The 15,090-nt window shown below is 38.2% G+C and overlaps 1 protein-coding gene across 2 annotated transcripts in view; it reads right to left on the reverse strand.

The window, feature by feature from the left end:
- The window catches only part of LOC139608036 (CXADR-like membrane protein), a 105,035-nt gene extending 97,978 nt beyond the window's left edge, over positions 1-7,057 (reverse strand). The window contains exon 1 of one of the 2 annotated variants that reach the window (XM_071461479.1): positions 6,278-7,057. In XM_071461479.1, the coding sequence (XP_071317580.1) occupies positions 6,278-6,326 (49 nt within the window). In that variant the 5' untranslated portion in view covers positions 6,327-7,057. Of the gene's footprint in view, positions 1-6,030 lie in introns of both variants that reach the window. The other variant, XM_071461480.1, reaches the window with a different exon arrangement.
- Positions 7,058-15,090: the final 8,033 nt, after the last annotated feature.

Here is a 15,090-nt window from a genome sequence, read left to right on the forward strand (position 1 = left end):
CAGTTCCAGGTCTTAGCTGGTACTCTCCGTGAAGTAAAACCAGAGATATGATATTTTTATAATCAAAATGATGGCGAAAACTTCACTAATAAAATCCATGTGGTAATAAAGTGGAGTGACCTTGTACATTGTTAATGGATCCAATTTATTCCAACTATCTTACAATGTAGCAATGTAATACCAGTCTCTCCCACTGTACTAGAGTGGAGGAAATCTCAGATAGATCACTGAAACCTGGACAAATAAAGAAAAAATTACCATTCCCTTGAGAAAAAAATTTGCCTTGTTTTTCTGAATTAACGAGATGAGTTTTCACACTCTAATAAATTATTTGTGGGGTTAGTAAGTAAAGCTTAAAATCAAGAGCTTTTACAGCATAAAAACTAAAGTTTATTACATGTACATGTATTAGTCAGTAGTTAACTTATTTTAAGACGTTGGTCAAAATGAAACAGAAAGGAAGGAGAGAAATGGGAGTAAGGCTCGATGAGTAATTTTTTCGTAGTTTTATTCGTATCAACTAACTGTATCAGCACAGAGTGCAAGAATTGAATTTTACACAACTCTAAAATTGAAATTGTAGCTTGTCCTAAGCTAATTCAGTGACTGCAATGTAAGTATACTTTTAGCTAGCTAGTGCCTTCAGAGTAGTCTTTTTTATATTTTGTTTACAGTGGCACCCAAATGATGAACTTCTGTTCTGTTATCTTTCTTAATCTATTCAATTTTAAATTGATGCATGTTGTTTATTTTTATGTGAGATTAAAGTTGGTTCTGGAAGTTCTGGAACACCTGGATAAAGATTCAACCTTAGCTCCCCATAAGAACTGAAAAACACTGCTCAATGGCCTACAAGCCAGTCTGAAGGTACTGTCTCTAGAAAAATCTACTATATAGTAGATAAGTAGCCATTTGCCAGCAACAGTGAATGGTATAAAGTAAAGCCTGCAAATACATTGACTTCATATGTTCATTTGGAGTTCCCAAAAACAGAGTTTTGTTTAAAATTAATTTAGGTGTGGATTGTTTTGTTTTTTTTACAATAAACAGTTTGATCATAAAACTGGAATTGCTTTGTAAAATTTAAGTGAAACAAATTACTAATAAAAATGAAGGTAACAATTTGCATGGTCATTTCTTAGTAGAATGGAAGTAAAATAAATAAAAAAGTCAGACTAGCTTAAGTAAATTACGTTGTCAACTTAATATCACCAAAATGTTTTCATTAAAATTAAGTTGCTTTTAGAGGACAAAATTGTACTAAAGTAATGAGTTAGTCCAACAACAAGAGTCTCTTGGGATTTACTCAATAAAAGCTAAATTGGAATCACTCAAAAAGATCCATGCAAATTGCTACCTCAATTTTTTTAAGTTGAGCTAGTGTCTTTTTTTTAGAGTACATGAAAAAAAATCTGCCCTGGTTTTTCTGACAAGATAGTCCACCTCAAGATAGAAGCTCTCAATTAACCTACTTTGAAAGTGCTGAAGCAGACATGTCCCACCTATTAAGTCTGATCCAGTTTTGGGAGATACTCGTGTTTTTAAGTAATGTAGATAATACAGAAAGGGACATTTCACTCTCTTTTCCACATCTAGACCACATCTGACCAGGTCCAGATCAAAAACCACTACACTCAGACTTGTCTAATCTGGACAAGTCTGAAAACTTTTCTCGTTAATTGGGAATAACAAAACTTTTTTTGCATGAAAACTCTTTTTTTGAATGCATAATGATTTTATACTTACTTGAGGTATGAGAGAAAGTGTGCTTTTCATAATTTGGCGAAACAACCCTTTAAATGTATGTGTCATTGTGTCTTGTGAGTGTAAGTTGCAAAGGCCATGTGATTACTTAAAGTGTCTAACATGACTTAAATTGAGCAAGATGCTGGCAACCACAAGGTAAGGCACAGGGTGAACCTGGACTAATTCAAAGAAGAGATGGCATGTGCATCTCAGAGAGAGTGAAGGAGTGAAGTCCATGGACACTCTAGTCCCTTATCTTAAAGGGAAACAGCTAATCTAAAGCTACCTACCTATCCTGACTTGTCACTTGACTGTCAAAATCACCTATGAGACACACTGCAGAGGCACAAAGAAGAGACAAGAGGGAAAGACAGGGATAAAGGAGAGATGAGGGAGGGCGGCTGCCAGAGATTCGAGAACAGAGTGCTGCAAGATGTCACATCCTAACCTCTGGCACTGGAGACTTCTTTCATCTCCACACTTGACAGATCCTTTGGCCTGCCACTGGTGATCTACTCTATATATAGAGACAGGAGGACGGGGGATGGCTTAACCCATTGTTTGTGTGATTAGCTCACTAAAGGCATGTGCCACACCATGGATATCTGATTACATGGGAGGTGCAGGCACCAGCTGATCTTTGAGGATATTGTTGATATTTATCTGTACTGCACAGAAAATTAGGCACAAAAAATGAGTACCATAACAGTTGCATAAAAAATGCATTAAAAATAAAGAGAACACCAAAGAACAACTGGGTGAAGGAGGCACATCCAAAGATGAGTTAGAGAATGCATGTTCAGGCCAAAGGACACAAGAACCTCATTCCCTCATGATACCCTTGGTCCATAAATCCTGCAAGTCATTCACTCAGTCTCACAACTACAAAACTATTTCATCAGGCTAGCTTTGCTATTCTTGCATTAATGGTGGATAAAAAACTATCCTGTAAAATTTAAATTATATTGATATTGACCTATGACACTGTAGTATTACATTCCTTTTCAAGGTCACAAGAGCAGGGAATTGTTATGTAATAACTTACAGCACAATGTGCCTTGAAAATCTTCCTACCTAGGGTATGAGCTGTACCTCAATGTGAGAGATGAATTACCAAAAACTAAGCACTGTAGACCACCCTCAAATATGTTTTCAATAAAAAAATATGTAAAGTTTAGTGGTCACACTCTTTCATAGAAAATGCAACTGTAATTAAAACTAAAATCTAATTGTTGCTCAATGAGATTTATTCAGCTGCATTTAATCCGTGGCAAAAGTGAGGACAAGTTTTCTCTGCAGAGTAAAGACGGCAGTGCCATGAGGTAGAACACGCTGTTTTTGCCATGGCCTGTCGAACACACTCCCATAATGCAACTAATGAAAGCTCCCATCACCCCATGGACAACTAGACTAATTGTGATGTCAGGGCCCTGTGTTGTTGCGATGGCTGAGCGTGAGACTGAGATGTGCTCATACATGTCTGATGCATGTATTTGAACTTACAAACAGGCAGTGGAAACCAGTGAGAGGCCTATTTTTTTTCTATAGAAGTGGATTTCATAGACCTATTTGTGATTTGGTTAGTCAACAAAGTAAACAATTTTGTAGAGCTGAGAAGAAAAAAATTATCACCTTGCATATCAATGGAGTGCTACTTCCTTTGCACCACGGGGTAGTAACACAATAAGAGAAAGGGAGGAAGATTTTGTGATTTCCCTGGATCAGTGATATCAGATGTATGTTATTGCTAGCCTTTGACTTAAAGAACTGAGAAAGAAGTGGTTGCTCACAGAATAATTAAAAAAGGCCAATTATTGCTTGACGTCTTCATTTAAACGGCAGTAGTTTGTTTTGCTGCCTGACCTGTAGTATTAAACCACATCTGCTGTTACTGCCAGTAACTACAGGTGTTTCTAAATCAACCAGGACTGAAATCATCCATATTGCCATAGTGCCTGGACAACAGTGAGATTCTTAGGTAATACGTATACATTTCAACAAAGACTCATTTGAAAAATACACCATGTATGTTCCTATATTATTTCTACATTTATATTTCTACCATTTCTACTTTTACTGCAATTCAGAAGTACAACAATTTCAATAATATTCTTATAATATATCAAGTTATTAGTGACTTTTCTAATACTAAGCCTATTTTCATTTTCCTCAACACATGGGCATGTGGTGCTCCATAGTGTGTTTATAGCTACTGTACCTAGTAGTATTAGTAACAATAAATGTATGTATCTTGCTGGTATCTTGTCAGGAACGTACACAGATGGACTTCAGGTGGTGCTCAAGCACCTGCCCTTTTGGCCTCCAACCAGATAAGTGCCCTTTTTACAATTTTTTAATTTCTTTTTCTAATTTTATATTTAAGGTTTTTAATTTGGCTCATGGCATCCGTTCTCATCTAAAAGCTGTTGAATTGACCGACAGCTACATCTGAGGTCTATTTCTGCGAGACGCACAAACCCTTCCCTCCCTTGTCAGCTTCCCTCATCACAGCTTCCACAGTTAATGTCCACAGACTGAGCGCTCTGCAGAGCAGCACGTCTCACTGACCTGTCTTCACTGGTGACAACCAGGTGATGACAGTGTTTGTTCTAAGCCTCTGTATTGTTTGTCAGTGTTGTGAAATTAAACTGCTATTAAAACAGCTTAATAAAGACAGACTAACTCAGACAACAGCTTGCATTAAGCTTAACAACAAGACCAGGTCAAAATATATATTGACCTATGGTCATATCCTCGATGTCATCTGACAAAATCACCAACTAAATTAAAGACAACAACCGAGCTGTGAGTTGGCTATATTCATTTATAAAATGGTTGCTCAGAAAGAAAGTTAAAAGAGACCGAATATCTTTTTTATTGTGTCTCTCACACAGAGCAAATTTTCAACGACCTGTTTTTCCTAAGAAAGTATCCGGGGCCTTTCTTTTTGCAAGCACAGCTCCTTATTAGAGGCAGGTCATTATTTCTATTTCTCTCTGTTTGATATATAGAAGTGATCTCAGCGAAGCCTTATTTTGATCCACTCCCGTCTGTCATGTTAAAGTTACTGCATTAAGCGTTGAGACAAAGTCAATACTTCCTGTGACCATTTCAAATTAAAATCCCTCTAACGTTTCAGTGGATAGAAATTCTTTATTTCTTAACAAGGCTTTTATTGCTGTGCTGCACTAAGCGAATTGTCTCATTTCCTGTTGCTGGTGCTTCTCTCTACTGTTAGCAATGACTTCTCTTTCTCCTGCTCTCTGCTCGGAGTGTCTCTGCCTCCTTTAGAGATAATGTAATGAAAGTGGTTTATTTGCTGTAACAGAGACAAAGCTCAAACCTCAGTGAACTCAAAAGTGCTACTATTTACCTTGAATATTATTAAAACACTGTCAAGTGACAAACAGCCATTAAAATGTAGCTTCAGAAAAAGTAGCTGTAAGGTTGGGCCCTTGAAGTTGGGGCCCTGACAGTTACAGTCTGGTGAGGCTCACAGTTGTAATGCATAAACATCATATCCTACTGCTGGTATATTTTGGGGAGACTGACCCCTAATTATCCTCCACAAAATTGATTTTGCTCATTTACCAACAGCAGCATGATGCTACCTTCAACACAGTGCACAGAACACACTGAGCCAAATTAACTGTTGCTACATTCTAGTCTGAAGGATAGTTTGGCTGGTTTATTATTATGTATTTATTTAGAGACCAGTTTCAGTTTCAGGTAAAGATTTGTTGATAATGAATTATTATTTTATACACAACAGCTAAACAATCTATACATAATCTGAACACACCCTAAAGCACAGTTTGTCAATGTTTTCTTTGCTGTTGCCTGTTCTTGTGATGAATGTAGAAAAAGTCAGTGCTAAAGACCATTGTCTTTGTATAAATTGACAATTTTATCTGCGAAGTGTACAGTATTTAAATGAATAAATATGTAAGTAACTTTATTCAATTTAATAATTATGACAGGGATGCCCCTTTTTTCCCCTTGAGAACCTGCCCATTAAAATGTCTGTGCAGGGGCCTGTATCTTACTGTCTGTGGTATTTCTTCAGTCCTTTTCCAAAGAATGTAGTTTGCAAACAATAATACAGCAACACCAACTCAACCCATGAAATACAACTTTTCTGAGCGGCTGTCTGAGAACAATGAAATTATTTAACCTCCACCATTACACCACCCCCACCACACACACAATAAGGCACTCACACAATAAGTATTCAGCATATTATTCGTAATCACGGCACCAGCAAGAGAAATGCACTGAACTTACCTAAGAACAGTGTGAGAAGAAAGGAAGCAGGCATACCGACATCCACCAAGGACAAATGCCAGCAGAAGAGGAGTCGACAGGCTCGACTTTACAGTAACTACAGTGTGACCTGGAAGAGGAGTGAGGAGTGCCGCATGTCTCCAGCACGCCGCGAAGACTACAGCGTCAGCATCCTCACTGATTCGAGCGCAGCAGCATCTTTCTGCTTTGTTACACTAAGCAAAGCGAATCTTCTCCTTGAACTCACCCTCAGCTCGTGTGCTGCGCGTTTCCCTGATGTGCACAGGTCCACACATGCAGTCTGTCCCTTTCCGTTCTGCCCTGTGGTCCACTGCATGGGAATCAAAAGAGGAGGTGCAACAAAGGTGTGCGTGTCGCAGTCGGTAAAAGGGGGACCTCTACAGTTGATATTGGCTCACACCTATTTTACATGATACAGTTCTAGTGTAACTGCATTCCGACATAGGCAACCTACTGCGGGACAAGAATGACAGTCTGCTGCTTTTCTTTTTCTTAATTTTCTCTATTTCGTATTTCATGAGATTAATACACAAATGCGTGGCATCACGTCAAACAGGAATCCCGCCAATATTTAGCAAATGATGGAAGAACTCTAGGCAGCCTGTAGGATCTTTGCCCTTCAAACCACAAACTGCAACTATAAAAGAATCAACCAAACGTCTCTGTTGCAATCAGATTATTGCAGCACACGAATAGAGTTTTAAAAAAAGCTAACAGAAATTAAGTAAAAATAAGTCCCTGTATGAATACATGTGATCTAGGCTATAGGAAAAGCAGATGTGAAATGAGAATAGGAATCTTAGGTACAAAGCTTTTATTTCAATCAAGTTGATGGAGGAATTGCATATTAATTTAGGGTAAATATTATGCTGAGATACTTATGCTGAGATGCAAATGCCAGGACAAAAAACTTAAAATCTCCTTAAGTATATCCTAACTAACCCTGATGCTATGCACTGTGTTTGTACTGCAGTAGTAGTAATTTTCCATGGCTGAGATGAGACAATGATCATCATTAAAATTTGTGACTATCAGCCCTTTTCCACTGTAACTCCCTTGTCTTTTTTGGTTGCCCATTGGGCAAGAGTTTAGATAGTACCTGGTACCTGGTCCTTTCTTTTTTTTCATATCACCAAGGTTCCCAGCGAATTGATGTGATATCAAAATGAGCAGAAAACACTGCAGACTACTTAATGATCAGGAAGAATCTTTTCAAATGCATCATTGTTGTGTGAGATGGGATGTTCTGAATGAACCTGCCATTTTTAAATAGCCAAGTGACTGTACACCATTCACTGTAGCTTGTTACAATTCTGTTAGTTATTGTTTATACTTTTAGAAAGGCAACCTATTACCCCAGTGTTCGTGTGTGTGGCATTGAAGATGACGTCATGTCACTACAGTAATAATGCAGCATTGAAAGGGTATGCTTTGCAGTGGAAAAAGAAGTACCTCGTAACAAAAGCGAGTACCAAGTAGACTTGGCACCGTGTGATGGAAAAGTGATATGAATCAACAATGTAATCTCATTTATGAAAAAAGAAGAGACAAAATTAGTTTTAAAATAAAAACATTATGAAAATCTCTCTTTATTTTCATTGACTAAAAAAGAAGGGATGAAATGTTTTCTCTTTTTGAGTGTTTTCTCAAACAATTATATAATCTAAATGTCACTGCACATTCCTGCGCACTCAAATCATTTTTCTGGTGATTCTGGAACTCACTGCCAACAGTGCTGGACTGGACCTAGCTATTCATTTAAATGCATAACCCACATTCTCACCTCCATCCTCCATCACAAACATGAACAAAACATTCGGTTTAAGATGAGAAAGAAAATTAGGATTTCTCTCACATGTAATTGAGAGTAATCAGAGTGAACACTAAAAATAAGCAATTTTGTGTATTTTAGAATGATGATATGGAAGATGGCATGCTGACAATGATTGAAACTATCATTAAAGGTTAAATCAGTAAAGAATCTCAGTGGTGGGCACATCCTCAGTGGTGTTTTGCTTTTGCAGCTTCACTGAAACTCTGCTGCGTTATCAGTGTTAGTGGAGTATATCATGAATGTGCTCAAGGAGATGAGTGCAACAGTAGTTTTCTGTCTTATGTGATTCAATGTGAAAGTACCCTTTTAAGTGGTGATGTGGGGCAGTAACCCAGATAATCCACTGGGTGTTGCGGTTGCACTGTTGAATCCTGGTTTTAATGATGTTTTCCGGCTGTGGGACACCGTAGTTTTGAGATGTTTTCTTTTCCTTCGATGCAAGTTAAGTAGTGTTAATGACAGCTTACATCATCTTAAAACATCTCAAGTAAAATCCCACTTCCGGTCTCCCTGGTCCGAGTATGTTATAACTGAGATGTTAGTTTACAATTCAGCATGGGTTTTGGATGTGAGCATTAGTGTTTCCTTCGTTAATATTGTCTGTAATATTTATGCATTTTGGGGCCAGAAGTATTTTCTAAACAAAATGTCTTCTTTTCCTATAGTGCAAGGAGCCAGCAGTCATTGTGAGCCAATAAATGCTAAACAGGTCTCAGTCAGATCCAGACTCATGTCCGATGTTTCTTTCTCACCCCACAACAACCCCATCACACACACCAAGAAACACAAAGCAGGGTCCTAGGGTTTGCCAGGAGGCTCCAGCATGCACGCGTATGGGTTACATTTTTGGTGCTGTGACCTAGATTGAGGTGATCCAAGACTGAAGCGAGACTGCTATTCTGCCTCAGTGAACTGTATTTCTACCTGTGAGTAGACAGTGTGTTGGACTGAGCTACTATTGCCTGCAAATCTCTATTGACAGAATAGCCACACTCTCCAACATATCCTTGGAGGACTGTATTGAAACTTGTATTATGTTCTTATTCAAAGATAAAGGTAGAAGAATATATTCTATGTGACACAGGAACACTGTGACTGATATTGAGTTTGTATTGCCTAGAACTGTGTACTGACAATTTGGTGGATTAGTTTAAAATTAGTTTAATATATGTTTTAATTACCAGTGGATAGCTGTGTTACACATTTTCCATTACTATTTGCTGCACTAGGGATAACAGCTACACATACTTAGAGCCAACTATATAACATCTCACACAACACACACAATCATAATTTTTGCTGTTTTTAAATTGTTTTACAATGATGGTTATAATGTTAAGTGACTACGGCAATGCAGATTCAGCTTTAAGCTGAAAGGTTCCTGCAACAAGCCATAAGAAACTCCAAATAAGACACAAACAGCTGACACCAGCACAGTGAGCCAGCAGCAACCAGTGAGGCCAAAGCACACCAACTGGTCAGCCACTTAGAAGACCTGCCTTCAACCTCCAGAGAAAGTCTTTGGCGTTGGCCAACAGCTCGACCTCCGGAGAAACTCAGTCTTTGGTATCGACCTCCAGTGTCCGGAGGGACCCAGTCTACGCCTCCAGCTTGACTTTCAGAGCGATCCGGTCTTGTGGACATTCTCCAGAATAGCTCCATCTGTTTGCCAACCTCCAGGCCATCCTCAACAGCCTGTCCCACCGGCCTCTGGGCTGTCCTCCCAATCTGCCCAGTCTGTCAGTCCAGCCCCCAGGTTGTCCTCCCGATATGCGCAGTCTGTCTGTCCAGCCCCTTGGCCAATGCTGCTCAGTCTCTGTTTGGCCATGGGCTGTCAAGCTGAGGCCTTCTGCTCTGACCCCGCCCCATTGGAGTAGATGGATGATTGTTCAGAATGTCTTTGAATCACGGCAGTTTAGATGACGTGGAGGTATCCGAAAATGCTGGGGGCAAACTGACCGAGGTTGAGCATCTTCCAGCAACAATCAGCAGTATTTTGGTGTCTAACATAGACCAACTGAGGCAAAAGTTTGATTAGGCAGTGATGATCATGGTTTTCTTGGAGGGGGCTTTATGGAATATATTTTTTCCATATTTGAAGTTAAGGTCACCAATCAGGGTCAAACAGGTCAATTTCTAGTCATCTTTTAGGGTACACAGCAGATTACCAAATACCAAAACAACCAGAAACTGACCAACAGATAAATCTCTATTTAACCTGGGATCTGTACACTTTATTAGACTCCGCGTGGTGATGGCTTTGTCATACTCGAAGGATGGGAGGATGAGGCTCACAAAGTTAATATCTTTGCCTTGAAGGATCTTTGAACTTAGCTATGAAGATATGTAAGCTGTTGAGGAATGTATGGCTTACCACTGCCAACTCACAGAGCTGAGAAAGGGGAAGGTCTGGAGCTTGAGTAATGCCATGATCCTGGAGCTGGTATCTGATCATCTGATGGAGCACTGCTGCCAAAAGCTAGGTTAAGCATGCTCCTACACCAGCCATCTGAAAAATTAGATATCATGTACTGCGGCATGTAGGTGCTGGGGTCCAGAACCTTGGGCAAAGATCTAAGTTGAAGAGAAGAGAATTTCTAAATAGATGAGGCATAAAGATAGCCTTCCTGACTGAACTTACACTAAGTTTCATTTGTAAAGAGTGGTTATTTGAGTTACTGTAGCCTTTCTGTCAGCTCCAACCAGTCTGTCCATTCCCCTCTGACCTCTCTGATAAACAAGGTGTCTCCATCCACAGAGCTGCTGCAGATGGTTTTTGTTTCTGGCTCCATTCTGAGTAAAAACTCAGACTCAGGAGATCAGCAGTTTCAGAAATACACGAACCAGCCCATTTTCCCCCATTTCTGATGTTTGATATGAATATTAACGGAAACTCCTGACCAGTACGTGCAGGATTTTATGCATAACACTGATGCCACCTGATTGCATGAATAAGCAGGTATACATTTGTTCTTAATAAAGTGCTTGTGAGTGTATCTTTGCATTTTAGGACAGTGCATTCAAACAAGAAAACCAAGACATTTATGTTGCCACACAGTGGAATTTTCTTTTCTGTCTAAATCAGATGACATGACGGCTTCAGTCCAATTGAATATGTGTATTTCTTGTTAAAGACCACACTGAAGGAAAATACCCTTCAAATAAGTCAAGAACTGAGGCTAACATCTGACATTGCCGTATTCCCAATTAATAACCAGAATACAATATTGACATTGCATTGGTCCAATGACAATTTCCAATTTTTTTTCCCAAATCCTCAATTTTCTCCTAGTGTATGTGATTGTGTGAGTATGATAAACTGATGGTAAAGTAAGAGATACATTCATACAGCAGTAGCATATTAGAAAAGAAATCAGAACATGCAAATTACTACTTCTAAACACATCACTTTTTTAAATTTATTTTTCTATCCACTCCCAGGCAGCATCCTATTACAGAAATAAGAGACCCTCACTGGCCTCACCTGGACACACAGTTGGACAATGGCGTACAAACTTTATTTTTGCTTTATTTTTAACAATTCAAGATTTCCAGCATCCATGATATCATTTTTCCTTTAAAAATCAGGGGGTGTCATGTAAAACTCCTACTGTTTTACATTGATGCATTGAAATAATATATATTAACAGATCTGATCAGTGGAAATATCAGCATTGACTTTTTTCCTGCAGCAAATAACAAAGACAAAGGGCATCTACATGATCAAATGTCTGTTGACTCTGAAAATCCTCCTGAAATAGCAGGGAGTAGAACAAAGACAGTCATTAAAAATGTATCAAGGATACAGCAACCCTTGTGTTTCTCCTTTGTCAGGGATTCTTCTGGGCTAAAGATAAGGCCATTATCTTTACATTCAACAATGCCCTTTATTCTCCACTTCATTTGCACTACTGTTTGTAACTGCTTTAAGGATGCATTGTGGCTCCTTTCTTATATCCCAAATTGCATATCCTACAAAATCATGTAGACAACTGTTCACTCTTAGGCAATTGCTCTTTTAAAATGCATTCTTTACAAAGTATGTGGACTTTCTGCAGCTGACTTTCAAAAACGGATTAAGACACCTAAATGAAAATGTTTAAATATGTTTAAACAGAGCCACTAGCCCCTGTGATCTTCCATTATTTATGAGACTTAAGAACACTGTCAGCATGTCACAGCAGAATGATGTGTATTACAGTACCAATGCGGCCTGTGTCTTGCACTTTAGACAGGTTACAGAAATCATTTAAATTATTTGGCTGATCCTCCTCCACAGGATCAGTTGATATGGCTGTAGGGCATGTGTTCAAAACTACAAGTGTTACATTTAGTCTGATGGGTGTGAAAACTGGCATAATGTTATTTTTACACCCTCTGAGTTAAATTCATTCAGACTATTTTGCTTTGCATAACACTTGTGCTTCTTTTATGTTGTTTTCATGTAGAACAACCACACAAAGCACTCCACACTTCCCCCTCCCTCCTAGAAATGCTCATTATAATGAAGCAACTTGACCATTGCGCTCCACTGAACTTCAAGATGACTCATGAGAAGCTTTCACCACATATTGCAGTAGAGCCTAAGTCATTTGCTGCAAATCTTTGTCCATCTCCTAAATGATTTCATAAAAGGCAATATTGTATTAAGAGTAAGGATGTCCTTATATTTTACTACCCTACTTTCCCAATTCATAAGGCTTGTCAGTAGGGTCTACTGGGTGTCGCTACCCCAATGTCACAATGCAGAGATTGGTTTGTGAACCTGATGCAGCAAGGTAGCATCAGCCCTGGAATAGCTCTTCACAAATGAGTATGAGTATGGCCTTACTGCAGGTCAGTAGAACGATTGTAGAGTCTTCTGTGTTAGGGGTTGATGCCACCTCGATAAGCAGATGGTGCCAATTTGTTGTCACATTATCCAAATAATATGATTATTATGCAAAACAAACAACAAAATTAAAACAACTTGATTATCAAAATCTGTCAAAAAATAGAATATAGTGTGATTATGAAATGAACACTAAAGGTGAACAGTTTTTTTTATTCAAAACTCTTGAAGACTAGAAAATAACTTAAATCTCTTAAAATGTAAAAATGATCACAAACTTAAGGTTAAGAGTTCATAAATTTCTGATTGTAAGTAATTTCAGCAATACTGTGGTAAGACCTCATTAATTCTACTTTTTTCTTTTTTTAACTTTTTGATAACCAGCTAAATATCTCAATTAGTGAACAATATTTCTATATTGTTCACTAAATGAGAAAGAAAGAAATAGCAGAGTGCAGTATTATCATGTCCACAGATAGGGGTTAAAATTTATGTCTTAACTCACAGTAAGAACGTAAGTGTCCATGTCCTTACCCGTCACCTGAACTGTCTATCACTTAATCAAAGTTTCAAACTTGGCATCATTCATCAGAGTCAGTACCTGGTGGAACCCATTCATCAAGGTTACTCAGAACATGAAATACCCACTCTGGCTCGTTCGTTGTGGTGCTTGAATAACAACATTGTTTGCTCTGCGAACAAGTAACTTACATTCAGCTGTCAAACATGAAAATAAGAAAAACTAAGAATAATGCTACATTAAGAGGAAATGTAGGAGTAACCTTGTACCTCCTTGAGATGCTAGCAAGAGATCAAGGGCCATACGGTTTTGCAAAGCCACAATCTTAACTTCCTGCAGCTCTGTGTTTATAGCCAGTACTGCATTGCTTGGATTGGAGTCGGTTACCTAGGGTTATTTCTCTCTTTTGTCAGGGTGAAGGAGGAGAAGGAAGCTATTTCTGCAGGTTCAATCTGTTTTATCAAGCGGATTGCATATGCTAAGTAGCACGTACCATGAGAGTTGTCATTGTACAGGTATCGGAGGCAAATGACTGAACAGTCTTGTGACACTGTTGTCGTTTTTTTAAAAAGGCTGTGAGTAATTTAGGACATTCACCTTAACATATTATGAAATACTTTTATAGATTTGAGTGGGCTGGCCATGGGGCCCTTGAGCAAAATATGGACAAGTGGGTGCTGATTACCTGACATGTTCCTGCTGTGTTTCTTCTGCTCTGGTAGCCAATAAGTAGGTTTTGGATGCTTTAGCTGTCAGGTTAGAGAGTGGAAAGCAACCGCACACAAGTTTAATCATGTCAAACTCCTGTTTTGAATATTATTTTTTTGGAAAGTCAACCAGAGTATATTATTTAACAAAATCTAGTTTGAGTTCTTGAAAATACGATACATCCATGCATGCTTTATAAGTGTGTGGGTCGGCTACTCAACCTAACCTCTGGTGGTTAATATTAGTTGACACATTCTTCTGAATAATCAGTACATAATAATAATAATTATAGGATCATCTTGTTGCCACACTGCTTGGCCACAGGTACTCATGACATGGACATGGAAAAGCCATAATTTATAATGATCAATATAATTAAATCATTCAATACACTTGTAATAATGTTTAATGTTTTTACACCAAGCATAATGTAAAATATTGATATTCTGAAAATTAAAAATTTAAGATAATTACTTTGAATAACTTAAGTGATATACCTGCACAGATACAGATCACAGGTCAAAACACTGCTGAATTTGGCTGAATTATAAAAGAAAGAAGTGGTACTAAACGAAGAGCCCTCTGGGAGCTTAAGGAGTTGGCTCTTGTGACTGGGGCTCACTACAAAGAGCTCACTACACTGCTTGTTCACTTAGACAGCTTTCAAGATGGACAAGAATCCAAAAACCAGTTTGGTCAGATTTTCTGTTTGTTTTTTTTTTTTCTTCAACGACAGTCCTCATCCTGAGAAAATTAAGTTTATATTTACAATTGTAGGCAATATTAATTCAACAATACTAATACTTATTATGAGGGATGCATGACATTTTTCTAGACCAAGTACAAGTACATGCATTGGGTATTCAAGTACCTGCAGAGTTTTTACTCAAGAAATTAGTATTTATATAAAAGTGCAATTTCTTTTAAGTTTATGTTTTCATCGAATGTTGTTTAATTTCTGATTGTGAAAAATGAAAACATACAACAAGAAGCTGTTGCTGACAAATAAGTTAGAACTTCTCTAAACAAACATAGTTCTGACACCAAATAACCTGTAACTAAGTGAACCTCACGACTACACAACTGAAATGGTCATCATACTTAAATGCTGTCTAGCAACGACTAAACTTTTGGAAAAGTGAGGGG

Source organism: Trachinotus anak, unplaced genomic scaffold (assembly GCF_046630095.1).
Source record: "Trachinotus anak isolate AG129_WGS33_773 ecotype Australia unplaced genomic scaffold, CSIRO_AGI_Tana_v1 ptg000024l, whole genome shotgun sequence".
Lineage (NCBI taxonomy): Eukaryota > Metazoa > Chordata > Actinopteri > Carangiformes > Carangidae > Trachinotus > Trachinotus anak.